We start from the raw sequence: 15,350 nt of genomic DNA on the forward strand, positions 1-15,350 counted from the left end.
TCCATTTAATTAGCATGGAGAACGGAGTTTGTGGAGAAACGGAGAATGCTTGATTGTCGGATAAAGGGATAAAGGGCCGTCTCTCTGTTGCTGGAGATGGAACCTTGGAAGAAGGTGTAGTCTTCCACTAGTGGGTATTAGCATCTAGCAGGCTGTCCGGTAAGGCCATCTTGACTGGAATGTTGCCTGACAATCCATACAAACTCTTCGAATCCTTCAGCCAGTGGAATAAACAGCTACCGCAGCCACTCATAGCGCCAAAGGGATTAATTTCAACAAGCTGCGTTGATCCATCAGGCACGCTCAAAACATCAAAAGTAAAGCCCTCCCGCTCCATCATCTCGTGTACAAGCACATCTGGCAGGTGGCGTGCGGTCTCCATAATCCTGCTGTGAATCTGCAGGGAGTCAAGGTGCACCCGATTGGCCACCCTGACTGCATCTTCCATGGTGTTGACTGAAAACGGGCTTGTCCACCTATATTGTGATATGGCAGCAATGCTATTTCCTGGTGGTGGACAGAAGACTCGAAACTCGCGCGAGGGGTCCATCTGCTCGTTATACGGAACGAGATAAACCACAGGCTTGCTCACGCCGTCCTCGAGGGTGTCCAAAATGGCCCGCCTTCCTCTCATAGAAGTACACAGCTGCCTAATAAGATCGTGTACGCTTGTAATGGGTTTCATGCCGTTCTCACCGTCCTTGGTACTGCAGCTGTCTAGTCGGAGGAACCACTTCTGATGACGACCAAATATTTCCTCGGTCTTCACACCGGCCAATGACTGCTTTGGAAACATTTCAACCAGGCCATTGAAGATAGACGGTCGAGAAGACGTCCTTGCGACCCAGACCTGATACATTTCTGTCGTCTCAAAGGCCAGGTAGCGAGGTAGCTCGAATGTGTGCCATTCTTCTGCGCCTTGGCTAGACATTATCAACGACACCCAATGTTGGTATAATGTTGAGAAGAGGCCTGGCTTGATGTGCTTGAGGTTTTGTGTCTCCCGTACCAGCGCGTTAATATCTTCGAACGAGTGGCCGTGGGTATTGAACTTGTCTGTGTCTGCCCAAGCCTCCTTTGCTTCCTGCAGAGCAGTCTGCACCTCGCTGAATGGAATAGTTACCAGCTCCATGATAGTGGGTGTAATCTGTGCATATACTTGCTATTAACTGTCAAGTAACAGCCTAAATCCACTGTTGGATTTTACCAGAAGGCAGAGCATTGTTAAGTCTGGGAAAGGATGACCATGGACGTTCTCTTTCCATTTCCATGTTTCGCGCAACAAAGTAAAATAAACAAAGGAAAGTCTCCCAGTTGAGTTCTAGTCTAACAGCTTTGGAGCGCTCTTTGCTCCCAATCTCCTGTTCACGGGTCATAGGCTTTAAAAAAAAAAAAAAAAAAAAAGGAAAAGGCTGTCAGAAAAGCTTAGGATGCCAGTCACAGCCCAGGCTCAAGCGAAGAGACCACCGTATTCACAGCAGGCCCAATATCGCCACATCTCAACATCAGCGGGGTCTGATGTTTATAAGCGATATAAATAATATATACCCTCTCGTCTCGCGCTCTACATTATATAGCCTTGAAAACGCTCCGACTTCTGGTGGTCACTTTTTGATACGCACACGTGACGTTGGCTGCGGGCGGGATGTCCCATCCCTGCCAAGGTTCAGTCTCCACCCTGAGCCGTGACTTTATTTTTGTTTTCTGAAGGTTTGATTGGACAACTCGGTTCAAGCCCATCAATTCTATTGGCTAACTTCAGATGATCTGAGCCAAGAAACGGAGCCGCGGAAGCGAGGTTTTGCCGACAGCCGACATTTCCGGACCCATGGATCCCCGGGCCGTCTCCTTGAAATGCTCCCAGTCCCAGGTATTACTGTCGTGTTCTCCCAAGGCGGTCACAACAATTTGTTTCATCATAGGCGACGTTGGCGGCATGGTTGCATTACTCCCACCGAGTCTTGGAAAATTCCGTTACTTAATGCTATCACATACGAGGTCTCCGCTTTAGGTCCATGAAGCCGCGGAGTATAAGCTCTATCCGCAGTACATGACCTGCGAAACTAATCAACAACCTCTCTTTTGTGGCTACATTTAACCTCCTGTCGGAATGCAGGGCGTCCGGAATATTCAATGGGAGGCTTGCATTCTCAAAAGTTTCCATTGGGGAGAATGCTGAGTGCCAGCATTGGAGCATTTTCAGTCTATAACACTCCTTGTACACAAGGAGATATGGCCAAGGCACCTATAACGGAGGTAGATTTGACCGAGAACTTTTAAAATAGCCGGAATGCGTCGGATCCACGGAGACTCGAAGTTCCCGCCCTGGGTCTACGTTCTTAACATTGTTCCGCTGCAGGCAGCAAACGGGCCATCTGGTGGAAAATATCACCAGGGGTTTTGAGCTGACGAAGGCCTGCAGGTGGTTATAAAATCTGCCTGTCTCCCGCCGTCTATTGCCCCTATAGCTCATTTTCCTTCGCTACTTCCATACGCCCGACAGCTTTATCTTACGATCCATCACGGCTTACGGCCTCTTCAAGAACTATATATTCACTTTGAATACCAAACGTTCCGCCAACGAAATATCCAACAATGGAGCGCGTCTATCTTATTACCCACCCTCGCTCTGCTTCTAATCTGCTTGTCCAGATTCTGGGATTGGAAGAGCAGCCAATGGTCAAAGCTCGCCCGCATGCTGGCTACTATTTCCTGGAGACCCTCATGTTCCTTGGTGAAAAGGGTCTTCGAGCTAAGCATGTCGACGAGTGGACCGAAGAAGAAAAAGCCCAGGCCCATGCCATGTACAACAAGGGGTATGATGCAATGATGAAGGATGTTGCCGAGTCAAAGGCTGCCGGCAGAATCTCTGTTGTCAAGGAGCACGCCAACATTCTCCTCGAGCCCAGCAGCCAGACCAAATTTATGTTCAAGACCAACGACGTTAAAGAAGCACCACTTACCCTCGACGTCCCCCAGGGTTCCGAAATTGTCCGTACCCCGGGAAATCAAACCATCTTCTCTGATGAATTCCTCCTTACCTGGAAGCCGGTCTTCCTCATCCGCCACCCCGCTCTCATGTTCCCATCCTTCTACCGATGCATGGATGACTTCAGAAAGATGAAGAAGGAAGATATCGGCACTACCGCCTCCCTCGAGGCTGGCAAGCCTGATCTACCCATTTACATGAGCCTGCACAACATTCGCTCCATGTTTGACTGGTACAGCGAAAAGCTCCAGCAGACTGGATCATCTTCCACCGCCCAGCCCTGGCCCATCGTCATCGATGCAGATGATGTCATGGCCGATGAAACTGTTGTCCAGAAGCTGGCTGATATTATCGGACTGGACCGCAACCACCTGAAGTTCACTTGGGATCCCGTCAGCGAAGAGCAGTCCAAGAAGTACGACCCCATGGCTAAGCGTATGCTGTCTTCTCTCAACGCCTCGAACGGTATCATGAAGGACAAGCTTGCTGCCAACATCGATATCGAAGCTGAAGCCCCCAAGTGGAAGGCTGAGTTCGGTGAGATCGATGGAGCTAAAGTATACAAATGGGTTAAGGAAGCAATGCCCGACTACGAATACCTGAAGTCTCGCCGTCTCACCGCATAGATGTGTTGATCACCAGCGGTTAACCCAATAATGCTCCCTTCCTCCTTCCACGTTATGATTCTTTATTTGTATAGAGTGCATTTGTTTTATTCCCATTTCAAAATATAGAAAGGAAAAAAAATTTTTTTGTTTAATCTTGAGTTAGTACATAATGAAATATATACCTATATATATATCCGCGGTGTTGGACTGCAAACCTGATGGAATTCTACCGTTATCGAGGTAAGTCTCACCTTGACACGGAGAGACGAGACCCTTTTTACCGTTCCCAAAGAGCCCCATAGCCCAGCTAAATGGTGTACATAGATCAACTTAAGATGCGGTTAAGGATCAAGCCTTGACTATTTCTTCTCAATAAACTTCTACATCCCATTAAAGAGCATGCAAAATAGCAGAATAATTGGGTAACCCGGCTTCAACTCTTCTGCTAAGAGCCTAACCTTGTCCATACAGTGAGGCTGGACCCAATAGCAGGAACATCCAGCCCCGCCCGTGCACCAAGCCTGGGAGAAGCCCCGTTAGTTGGCCTTCTGTGGTGATTTGTAATGTCTTTCAAGCCATTAGTACAATGTATGCGTTTTGATAGGATTGGGGAGAGTATGCAAATACAGATTCACATGGATACTTGCGACAAGTTGAGTTGTATAGATCTGGAGGTCAATATAAATATTCAAACATCAGCCTTGGGGGTAATATGTAGGTAAACCATACACCAGAACTACCATACATAGCACAGATATTACCGTCCAATACAAAAAGTCAATCTATCAGCGACTATGTTCGAGCTTTTGAGCAAAGTCAGCCCTCTAAACAACCTTGTTCTCTTCGTGTTTGGCTACGCCGTGGTAGCAGGATTTGTCCATCTGCTTCAATCGATGAAACCATCTCCGCCCGAAGATCCGTACGAAGATAGCTCGAATGAAGCACGAGAAGGAATGAATGTAAGTATCCCGAAGAGACGAGTATTCTGATTGTTGGCTAATAGGGGTGATGCCAGGGGACACTCTTATGATAAACGCATAACTACCATACTCCTGTACGCGGGGTACCTGTGATACTCTATTCGAAGACTCTAAGCATTTTAGAACTAACCGGCTACCTGATATGTGGGACAAGGAGTATTGTTGGTTGTGGGATGGGGTCATTATTCAAGTTAAATGAGTTAGGGAGTTAGGAAATCCGTGTGTGGGCAACAGGAATTGTATCTGCATAGCTACCTGCTGGCAAAGTAGCCAATATACAATTCATTTCTATGTGATATCCAAACTTGTATACACCTGGCAACCCAACTAAACAGGGAGTTAACTAGACTGTTTATCATCTCCAGTTTGGAGATGCACTTACTTGGCCCCGTTTGCATTTATAACTAGATGATTAAATAAACCACCGGGCCAAAAGAAGGTGCGAAACAGTGTTAACTAAATGGTAGCTTATTCTATTTTAAAGCTAGCAGCTGTTATGCTCCACAGTTGACATCATTAGCACATTGCTTTTCTAGAAGTTAAACTAGGATGAATAGACATCTACAATAAAGACTGGAGGAAGAGATAAGAGTTGGTCAAGGAGCGTTGAATAAGTCTAGTCTATAACATAATCAGGCATTCAATATTATTAAGGAGTGATATTATCCCGGAGGCCTTCTAGCCTCCATCATCGGTAAACATATTCTTTCACAGCAGAGGCACACCGGCTGCTAAGTTCTTAAGCCTTGAATCCACAGTCGGTTGGCAGAGCATCTTCGAAGGTGACGTCGATTCTGCCGAGTTGTCCGGCCTGGTTGTTGGTAAGAGTGTCCATTGCAGCCTTGGCGACGTTGAAGCCATCGGCCTTGTCGATGGAGGTAACGAAGATAGATTTGTTGAGGACAGGCCAAGTGACCTTGAAGCACTTGCCGCAGTTGGCGCTGTTGTATCCCTCGACGGCAAAGGAGCCACCAATGTTGGGGAAGTTGGGGAGAGAACCGGCGGTGGTGAAACCCTTGGTGATAAGGCCGTTGGTGCCATCAGAGCAGGTTACCTGAGTAAGACTGAGGCCGGCATTGTCGTACTTTGGGTCGTAGGAGAGGGAAACGGTGCCGCTGATGGCAGCAGCAGAAGAGAGAGAGACCATGAGGCCGAGAGTAGCTGGGATAGTGAACTTCATTTTGGCTGGTGGGCTGGTTTGAACTTGGGTTTGTTCGAGAAGTGGGTTTGTTTGTAAGAGTTGGGTTGGTAGAAGTAGATTGATTGCGACTTGTCTTTGTTCTTCTTGGAGCTGTGTTTTCTGATGGAGAGAAGAGGGAAAAAGCTCGAGACGGTGGTTACCTACCTGGGGTTTATATAACTTTTCTTCACGGCTATGTTGACAATCACACTGAGGGTTGAACACGGTCTTTCAAGGACTCCGTTGTCTTTGGAGGCAGCTACCTCGCATATGCAAGGTGATCTGCACTGAGGGATCCATGGCTGGAAGCTACCAGCAAACGCCTTCATGGCCTGCAAGCCTGCAGGTTACATTCTGGGAGCTCTTCAATGCACGGCCGGTTGAGCCCGTGGTTCCCGAAGGCTTTCGATGCGGGGCAGGGCAATGGAAAGCGACATGTATGGAGTACATTATGAAACATTTACAATCAGGAAGCATGTACAAGGTGTTCACAGATCAGGTGAGACACCTTTGCATCCAAAAAGACTTTGTATGCTGTCATCGAGTGTGTTCCGGTATTGTCCCGTATACTCATGTAGAAAAGCGGCGGGTACAACCACCACAGGGTACATGCTTGCGGCGTGCATGCTCATCGCGGAGGAAGAGAGACATGAATCCATCATGTCGCAGCAAAGCCCCAGTAGAGCCATAACCGTGAGCCATCATCTCCTCCTTCAGCCAAGGTAGCATTGCCAGCCATCTGTACAGCGGGGGGCTCGCGTTGTGCAAGAGCTGGAGGGAAAAGCAAAGAAGCAAGCTCCAGATCCAGTGACACGGTAGCTGCGAGCTTTCGATGAAGATGAGAGGGACGAGCTTGCTCTCATTCTGTGATATGATCGGCACAGGTATGGATCTGCATCGCTTGATGCTCTATATTAAGCAGGCTTTGTCTTGCTAGCGTGCAGATGTCTCACTCTCTCATCATCCTCTGCTGCACTGACTATCGGCTGAGGGCATCCGCCTGCGCCCGTCAGGTTACATCTCGACCAGAAGAAAGCTGGACAGACCTGACATCTTCTGACAGTTTATCCGCGGCGGCGCTGCCCCTAGACTGCGCTGTCAGGCTGTTGATGTTGATTTATCTCGATGTCTTTGAAGTTGTTTTTTACTCTTTTCGGCTGGTGAGCTTACCTAAGGCAACTATTCAGTCACGTGTAGGTCATGTGGTCGCTTGATCGGAGCCTCGGATGTCAATTCCCGGATGACTAAGATTTACTTATATAATCAGTATGGAAGGACAGCAAAAAATACTCCGTAGAAGGATTGGATATTATGGTCAACGCTGCTCTGGACAATTTGCAGGATGAAAGTCAATGGAACGCTGCGGCTGAGCAGATCCTGTGGTGGCCGCGTTGGTTAACTTGCAGCAGCGTGGCTCTTGCAGGTGTTCGAGAAGAGTGAGACAGGTTGCACCAAGCGGTCAGGCTGCTCGTACAGTCCCGCTGCTTCTGGGTATCAGCAGCAGCAGCCCCGGCTTACAGGATATGGCCTGTCTATTTCCGGAGAAGCAGTGCGGAAGGTAAATCTGCTCCTTACCGGGTAAGGTTATGTTGCTTCGGGAGGATTGTTACAGACCGACCACAGTAGAGGTGACGGAGCACCCTTGGTGGGAGCTGTGCAAGCAGGGACAATCCACGTACAAGGTGAGTGACTGCAGAGTCCCCCATAGAGAGGAGAGAGAAGATTGTCACAGCCGGCTAAACTGAAGCTATCAGCTGCTTGTTATTCCGTACTCTTCCTAGAGTTAGAGATAGGCGAAGAAATCCAAATTCGCTGGAGATCGGCTCATAATCAGGGCCAATTTTGCTTTTTCCTGATACGCGGAGCTGTCCCCGGTCCGTACAGCCCTCAACACACTTCACCCCACAGTTTTCCGGGCTGAAAGAGTCAGGACAACACCTAGCCGAGATGGCAATTCTCACTGTCTAAGAACAGGCAAAAACAAGAGGCAGGATCGGTCCCATCGCATTTGCTTGCGAGACGGTGAGGATGGCGACTGGCTCTCAGAACCAGCATGTTACTCACCCTCCTCCATCGGAAACCTCACCTTTACTGGGTGACAGAGCGAATGCAGAGAATGGGGTTCCTTCGGGTGAAAGTGAAGCGAACGATACTGGCCTCCCTCTGGTAGAGGAAGCCAGCTTCGGTGAGCTCTTGACGATATTGATGAGTACTTGGGTCGGTGTGTTTTTTGCAGCTCTTGGTATGTCATCTCTGTGGACCATAAGTCTTGAAATAAGAAAGAGTTATCAAAGATTTATGGACTAACTAGAGTGATCGCATCTTTGAAGATGGTACGATTGTTGCGACTATCTCGGCTCAGATATCTTCCTCGTTCAATTCACTGTCACTGATATCATGGCTTGCCACCGCATACCTGGTCTCGAGCTCTGCCTGTCAGCCGATCAGTGGCAAGCTTACCGACATCTTTTCTCGCCGAACAGGCCTTGTTATATCCAACATTCTCTTTGGAGTTGGTAATCTGATTTGCGGCCTTGCTACAGAAGAATGGGTCATGATCCTTGGACGGACTATCGCCGGAATGGGCGGAGGAGGGCTGACGGCCATATCTACATTCCTTACCTCTGACCTTGTACCTCTGCGCAAGCGAGGTATCTGGCAAGGCATTGGAAACATCTGTTTTGGAATTGGGAGTGGCCTCGGTGGTATATTCGGTGGATATGTGAACGACAACTGGGGGTGGCGGTGGGCATTCCTTATCCAGGTGCCTTTTGTTGCTGTCTCTGCTATCCTAGTGTCGATATATGTCAATGTACCCGTCAGAGTGACAGACACCTCTCGGTGGAAGAGAATTGACTTCCTCGGTGCCGGGACATTAGTCTGCGCCCTCGTTCTCTTCTTACTTGGACTTAACTCTGGCGGGAATCAGGTGCCATGGACGCACCCCTTGGTGCTCACAACCATTCCGCTCTCGGTTGTGCTGCTCGTTGCCTTTATCTACATCGAGGATAGGGTTGCGGCTGAGCCGATTATCCCTATCCGCCTCCTTATGGACCGCACTGTTCTATCCTGTTGCTTGACCAACTGGTTTGTCACAATGGCTGTATTCGCCCTCTTTATTTATATACCCGTCTTCCTCCAAGTACAAGGCTACACGACTACATTAGCTGGGACTCGCTTGGTTGCACAGGCTTTTGGTACCTCCGTCGGCTCTCTAGGATCCGGATACCTGATGCGCATGACTGGGCGCTATCTCTACTTCAACTACGGCTCCGTCGTCTTGATTGTCATCGGAATAGGATTGATATGCACCGTCAATCTCGCAACGCCGGCTGTTCCGCCTTTTGTCTACTTGTTTATATCAGGCTTAGGATACGGCGGCATGCTTACCTCCACTCTTGTGGCCATCATTGCTGCCGTGGACCATGAACACCAGGCCGTAGTTACTTCTGCCTCTTACGCCTTCCGCAGCACTGGTAGTTCGATCGGTATATCTGTCGCTTCGGCCGTGTTCCAAAATCTTCTCCGGTCAGGCCTCTGGTCTCGCCTCGGACACCTTGGCGATGCTGAAAAGATTATCCGAAAAATCACAGAGCGGTTTGGGGAGATTCGCAATCTCCCTCCTGATATAGCTGCGATTGTTCGTGACTGCTACATGGGCTCACTCCGAGCAGCTTTCTTGACTGCACTGGGACTGGCTGCTATGGGCGCCCTGGCAAGTTTGGCCATGAGAGAGCACAAGCTGCATATGAACCTGGCCAGAAAGGATTAAATAGAGTATTTGGATGGTAGATCTACATAGAGAGGACTTTGGATTCATTATATAACATCCCGTTTTTCTCCATATCAAATAGCGCCGGCTTGTGCTTTTGGTGGCAACAAGAGCAAATCTTTTTAACCCGCCCGGAAATAAACTTCCCTAAGTCCATTCCCCGTAGTTAAATTATCTGAACAACACAACTGAACGTTCAACTTCATCCGCCTTTTGAACGCCCGTCAAGCCCTTTTTGACCGACAATTATATCCTATAACAAAGGCCAATCTCCAGTGGTAGAAGGTAGGTGATCGCTGTCCTCGACCTTTTCTTTCATGCTACCCTGCCCGCTGCGACCGTGTCTTTACCGCTCGTCCATGGCGGCAAACGGCGGACAGCCTCAAACTCTCCATTTCGCATATATATATATATTAACCTTGCCTGTCATTTTCTAGGCTTTCATAGGGCAGGGCAACATCTCAGAATAGCCCATATCTCCTCTGTTGCCAGACGGAACCGAGCCCTTGCCTCCATGTCTTTGGAATGCGACTTGGGCATCCATGCGTAGCCCCTGCACCGGATGCGATGAGATAGAGGAGAGCGTCGGTCAGCCCCAGAAACGAATTACAAATATCACCACCTCGCTGGCTCTTCTGCGGGTTCTCGGCGGTTAATTCGCTAGTTATAACCAGCCATTTTGCTATAGTTAACCCCCCCGGCCAATAACAAGTAACTTGCGATCTGGACTCCCGGTCTCTCGAGATTTAACAACGTCAACGCCCACCTCAAAAAATCCCATGCAGATGGCTGTCGGGGTCAAACAAATGCTGAATGGGGAGCGCCTGGACTCCAATCCTACATCGAAGTTCGAAATTATGAGCCCTGCTCATATCAACGCCAGCCCTCGAGATGCGAACCCTTGTCACGGCGAGAAGCGTCCGGACGGTACTCGCCTCGAAGACTGCATGATGGACGGGCAGAAAGGCATACCTTCGCTTGGAAGGGCTGATAGGCACACCAAACGGGTTATTTTAGCAACCAGTACGCCGTTCGCTGACACGATTGTTCGCTCGCTATATCGAGATCCCGACGTCGAGCTTCGATTAATCGTACCGCAGGGCTTGGGTGTTGGACAAGAGGAAATGGACAATGTGGAATGCTACGAGGACGCACCGCAGCGAGTTACGGACACCACCAGTCAACCTTTGCGGGGCCAGTTCAATATGACAGCTGCAAACCTTGCGGATTGGGCAGACTTGTTGATTATAAGTCCCATGGATGCCGGAACGCTTGGGTCAATGGTTTGTGGATTAACTACGAGCCTTACACTGACGCTGTTGCGAGGCTGGGATGTTTCTAAGTCTATTATTCTTGTTCCAGGGATGACCACTCGCCAGTGGGTTGCGCCTATCACGCGAAGGCATCTGGACGATATCCAAGTCTTTTGGCCATGGGTTAAAGTGCTGCCGCCTATTCTCTCCAAGTTTGAAGCTCCTGATCGCCTCGCCGAGCTGCCGTGGGATGGGAGGGAGTCGTTTTACGATGAGATAAAAAAGGCTCTGGGATGGTCTGTGGAGATAGGTATAGATGGTAGAAATACCCCTTCGCAAGAAGTTGAAATCCCTGGGAAGGAAAACGGACTGAATGAGAAACAAAACGGGATGATAGCTCCCCCCATTGTGAACCTTCAGTCAAGCGACAGCTTCTCGTCACAGACGACAATTACACATCCGACTCCAACCCAGACTGCTCTTCCTTCTGAAATATTATCAATGATCTTCGAAGCTCTCGGCGACTGGGAAACCGCGGCGGCCGTAGGCATCTACACCCGATTACCAACTCCAGACCAGTGGAAAGCTCTAATACCCCGTTCACATTCCTCTCAATGCACCCTTGAATATGCCATTCTAAAACGGCCGTTCTCTGAAATCGAACAGTACCTCTCTTCAGCCTCGCCGTGGAAACCACTGTCCTCACTATCCGCCCATCTTATTCTTAAATTTTCACGCATAGATATATTAGACTTTATTATCACTTCTCGATCAGATATTTTCTGGTCCACTCCTCGGCTCCTAAACCTCCCATTCCGGGCTTCAGCTATATATGGCAATACTGCCCTCCTTGACTGGTGGCTTCATTGCCCCGAACTACCGAAGAAAGACTACCTGACAGATGCGATGGACTCCGCTTCACGCGCCGGGTACATCCATGTCCTTGATTGGTGGCGCAATTCGGGCCTTCCGCTCCTCTACACCGAACGAGCACTGGAATCTGCATCAGCAGAAGGCCATATACCTGTACTATCCTGGTGGAGAAACGCGTCTGAATGCTCCCCTGAGCACTCTCTGCCTCTAAAGGTCGGTAAATCAGTTTTACTAGCCGCACAATCTGGGCGGACCAATTCAATAGCCTGGTGGGACCAGTCGGGCATACCCTACTCGTATACCGAATCCGTCGCGCGCATTGCGAGTACCCATGGCCACGTTCATGTTCTAGAACTTTGGTACAAGCTGAAAGGCACGAAGATGATATTTGACAACCAGGTTCTTGTTGGTGCCACAAAAAACGGGCATGTGGACGTCCTGGAATGGTGGCGGAGAAGTGGACTCCATGTCGAGTTCAAGACTTGTGATATCGAAGAGGCCCTTGAGGATGCAATTGCCGGCTCAGGAGAAAAGGTACGTCGGTGGTGGGAGAGAAATGGGTTGAATCTAGGGGTTGGAACAAGCGAATGGATGAAAGTCAAGGTATTATAAGTTGATGTCGTATATATACTTATCTCCTATACACATATTGCGTGTGGTAAATCATCGTTCCCCGCTCATTCTATTTTTAATTACGTCACTATCCAACTATTCGTTCAACCTACTGAGTACTCAAATAGAAGTTATGTCTGGTCGGTGGCCTCTCATGGCTTCTCTTAGGTATCGCCTGATAACCAAAAAGGCTCTGTATGCCGCTTTTGGCTGCTAGCCTCGCCGCTTTAAGACAGCTTACTTATGCTTAACCCTATTTTAACTAGTTAGCCTCAGCCGAAACCTTAATTGGAATATGCTTAATTTTTCGTACAACATCGAAAGCAGGAAAAAACCAGGTAGATAGCATCTAGCCCAAGACAGGCTGTCTTGCATGGAGACATTGGGTTGAATAGAGAATATACTACTAGGGAAAGATTCAACTATTGGGTAGCCCGAAAATCTTTTGCCTATATATATAATTTATATTCGTCTGTACATATATATGTATGTCAAATATATCCAGAATAAAAGGAGTATGGCACAGCCATAATGGGCGAATGGTAACTATTGGTGATTGCCAGCAAGTTCCAATCGTGCAGCCCACATATTTTTTTCAAGTAAGGATTGTCGCCTATCTTGATGCAATCAAGAGACTTGAGGTTCGGAGGCAGGTTTGTGATGGTGGAGTGCACCAATTTATTTGCCGCTGCCGTTGTAGATAAGCTTGCTGGTGGTGTCCTCACCAGGGCTCTGGATAGCATCATTGGCCATCTCCTTGATGGTGTCACAGAGACCAGGGCCACCTTGCTTGCCCAATCCGATGAGGTAGGCACCGAGACCGCAAACGTGAGGAGAAGCCATGGAAGTACCAGAGAGAGTATCAGTGCTGCCGCCTGGCTTAAGGGAGGTGATATCCTTTCCTGGGGCATAGACGTCGACTATAAAGAGATTGTTAACTTCAGTTCAATGTCATATCAGCGGTAAACAAAGAACACTTACCGGCAGAGCCATAGTTGGAGAAGCTAGCCTTGCCATCATCCTTAGTGGAGGCAGCGACAGTGCAGACGGATGGCTCAGAGGCAGGAGAAGAGTGCTGGGCGTCCATCTATAACATTTCTAGTTAGACTGACGGATCTATGTGTAAGAGGTTGGGGTTTGCAACTTACGTTTTCGTTACCAGCAGCGACAGCCAAGAAGATACCAGCATCAGAAATGGCCTTAGCAGCCTGGTTGGTGGCTTCAGAGCGAGGTCCACCGAGGGACATGTTCATAACAGTCTTTCCAGCAGCCTTAGCGGTGCCATTGCCACCACCAGAAGCGTCCCTCATGGCCCATTCCATACCCTTGATGACACCAGAGTTGGATCCGGAGCCCTCACAGTCAAGGACCTTGACAGCAATGAGGGAGACACTCTTAGCAAGTCCGTATTGCGTTCCACCAACAGTTCCAGCAACATGGGTTCCATGACCATTGCAGTCCTGATCCATGTCATCAGCAAAGTTCTTACCCCACTTAGCACGACCTCCGAAATCTTTATGGTCGGTATCGATACCAGTATCGATGATATAGGCCCTAACACCCTTGCCAGCGGAGGGATCATAGTAGTAGGTTGTGCCACCAGCCTGCTTAGAGCCAACGCGGGCAAGTCCCCAAGAGGGGACGTTGTCCTGGTGGGTGAGGTTAGTGCCGTTAGTGGTGGTCCTCACAACAAAGTCGGGCTCAATGAAGTCGACCTATTAAATAACTGTTAGTTACTGCCGTTTCTAATTTCAGGCATTAAATGCTTTCAGGGTTGAGAAATCTCTCATACATCATCGTGGCCGGAAATATCTTTAATCATCGCCTCATCGAACTCGCCAGAGTAGGCCCTGAAGACATTTCCAAGGGAGTACTTGTCTTGCATTCCAGCCATGGGCTTGGAGCTGCCGGCGCGGCGCATTAGGCGGCTATTGAGGGTTTGGCTAAGCCAAGTTGTATGAGCGCTGAAAGCTTCTTCGGAAACATCCTTCTTCATAACAACAATGTACTTGTTTGGGATGGTCTCGGCATGAGGACCGGCCTCAAGGATTCTAGCACCATTGACAGTTGACAACGCCGCCAGGACGATAGGGATGGCTTTGGTAATGAAACCCATGATGGATAATGCAGGAAGACAGGCGACTAAGGAGGGTTAAGAGAAAGAAAGGTTGGGGTTGATGGTGAGGATGGAATGAAAGAGAGAAAGATCTGAAGCGGGAGAGGGAGGCCTAGATATAGACTGCCCAAGGGTACGGCAAAACCCGGCATTCCTCATGATAATCAGCTCTGAATCGTATCTTAAGGGTAGTCAGGCAATATTTCAGGCAATATTTGCGTCATCTGCTACACATTGCACGCTGGAACCCCCCCGCTTCTCGGGCAAAACGCTTCTTGCGAGGTACGCTCCAGGTATATCCAGGATGGACGCTGTGATTAAGAACCTTGAGGGAACCGATCGTCAAGGAATAACACGGCTGTATACCCTGCTGTGTGAAGCAAAGAACAAGAGAATGACAAGGTAAGCCAGCGAATGTCCATCTCAAAACGTGTTGTGGGGATGGGGATATTGCGTTACTTGCATTAGGTGCAGGCCGCATCAAAGGAGATAGAAACTTTGAAGAATGCAGCGCAGATCAGATTGCTGCGATACGATGAACAACGTCCAAATACTGGCGCTTGCCATGCTCCAGAGAGTAATGTCAGGGGCCGCGATGCGGAGAATTTCCTGCAAGACCCACAACTTCCCGTCTTTGCCCAGACCGTGTTGCGTAGATAGGGCCACATTGCCAGGGGACTGGCCAGGGATAGCTATGGAACACGAGAGCATCAACGTGCAGAGCATATACATAGGCCTGCAGGACGAGGAGCTAATGATGCTGGGGAAAACAAGGCGATCAAATGTATAACCAGGTACATAATACTTGGCCAAGTCGAGAACATTTAGCATGGTTGAAGCAGTTCAACCATCCACGATCACTATCAATCTCCCTGAAAAATATTCAGTACAGTGAAATTAAAATAGAATCAATGGTGCCTTATGGGGTATTTCCACATGGAGAACCAGTTCTCTAACCCGTGTTTCG

The 15,350-nt window shown here is 48.9% G+C and overlaps 6 protein-coding genes across 6 annotated transcripts; 3 read left to right on the forward strand and 3 right to left on the reverse strand.

Moving 5' to 3' along the window:
- Positions 1-127: 127 nt before the first annotated feature.
- ARB_05302 (uncharacterized protein) lies at positions 128-1,132 on the reverse strand (the record flags this gene model as incomplete). Its single annotated transcript, XM_003016962.1, has 1 exon — positions 128-1,132. One exon carries the CDS (start codon positions 1,130-1,132, stop codon positions 128-130), a length of 1,005 nt encoding a protein of 334 aa, XP_003017008.1.
- Positions 1,133-2,595: 1,463 nt separating this feature from the next.
- On the forward strand, positions 2,596-3,615 carry ARB_05303 (uncharacterized protein; the record flags this gene model as incomplete). Its single annotated transcript, XM_003016963.1, has 1 exon — positions 2,596-3,615. One exon carries the CDS (start codon positions 2,596-2,598, stop codon positions 3,613-3,615), a length of 1,020 nt encoding a protein of 339 aa, XP_003017009.1.
- A 1,701-nt stretch (positions 3,616-5,316) lies between these two features.
- Positions 5,317-6,086, reverse strand: ARB_05304 (allergenic cerato-platanin Asp F13; the record flags this gene model as incomplete). The annotated part of the gene is made up of 2 exons (XM_003016964.1): positions 5,317-5,770; positions 5,923-6,086. The coding sequence occupies 2 exons, from the start codon at positions 6,084-6,086 to the stop codon at positions 5,317-5,319; spliced, it is 618 nt and encodes a 205-aa protein (XP_003017010.1).
- Positions 6,087-7,785: 1,699 nt separating this feature from the next.
- ARB_05305 (MFS drug transporter, putative) lies at positions 7,786-9,529 on the forward strand (the record flags this gene model as incomplete). The annotated part of the gene is made up of 2 exons (XM_003016965.1): positions 7,786-7,999; positions 8,088-9,529. The coding sequence occupies 2 exons, from the start codon at positions 7,786-7,788 to the stop codon at positions 9,527-9,529; spliced, it is 1,656 nt and encodes a 551-aa protein (XP_003017011.1).
- Positions 9,530-10,308: 779 nt separating this feature from the next.
- Positions 10,309-12,267, forward strand: ARB_05306 (uncharacterized protein; the record flags this gene model as incomplete). The annotated part of the gene is made up of 1 exon (XM_003016966.1): positions 10,309-12,267. The coding sequence occupies one exon, from the start codon at positions 10,309-10,311 to the stop codon at positions 12,265-12,267; it is 1,959 nt and encodes a 652-aa protein (XP_003017012.1).
- Positions 12,268-12,945: 678 nt separating this feature from the next.
- Positions 12,946-14,383, reverse strand: ARB_05307 (subtilisin-like protease SUB6; the record flags this gene model as incomplete). Its single annotated transcript, XM_003016967.1, has 4 exons — positions 12,946-13,187; positions 13,249-13,354; positions 13,416-13,982; positions 14,060-14,383. 4 exons carry the CDS (start codon positions 14,381-14,383, stop codon positions 12,946-12,948), a joined length of 1,239 nt encoding a protein of 412 aa, XP_003017013.1.
- Between the last annotated feature and the right edge of the window lie 967 nt (positions 14,384-15,350).

Source organism: Trichophyton benhamiae (assembly GCF_000151125.1).
Source record: "Trichophyton benhamiae CBS 112371 chromosome Unknown contig01989.5, whole genome shotgun sequence".
Lineage (NCBI taxonomy): Eukaryota > Fungi > Ascomycota > Eurotiomycetes > Onygenales > Arthrodermataceae > Trichophyton > Trichophyton benhamiae.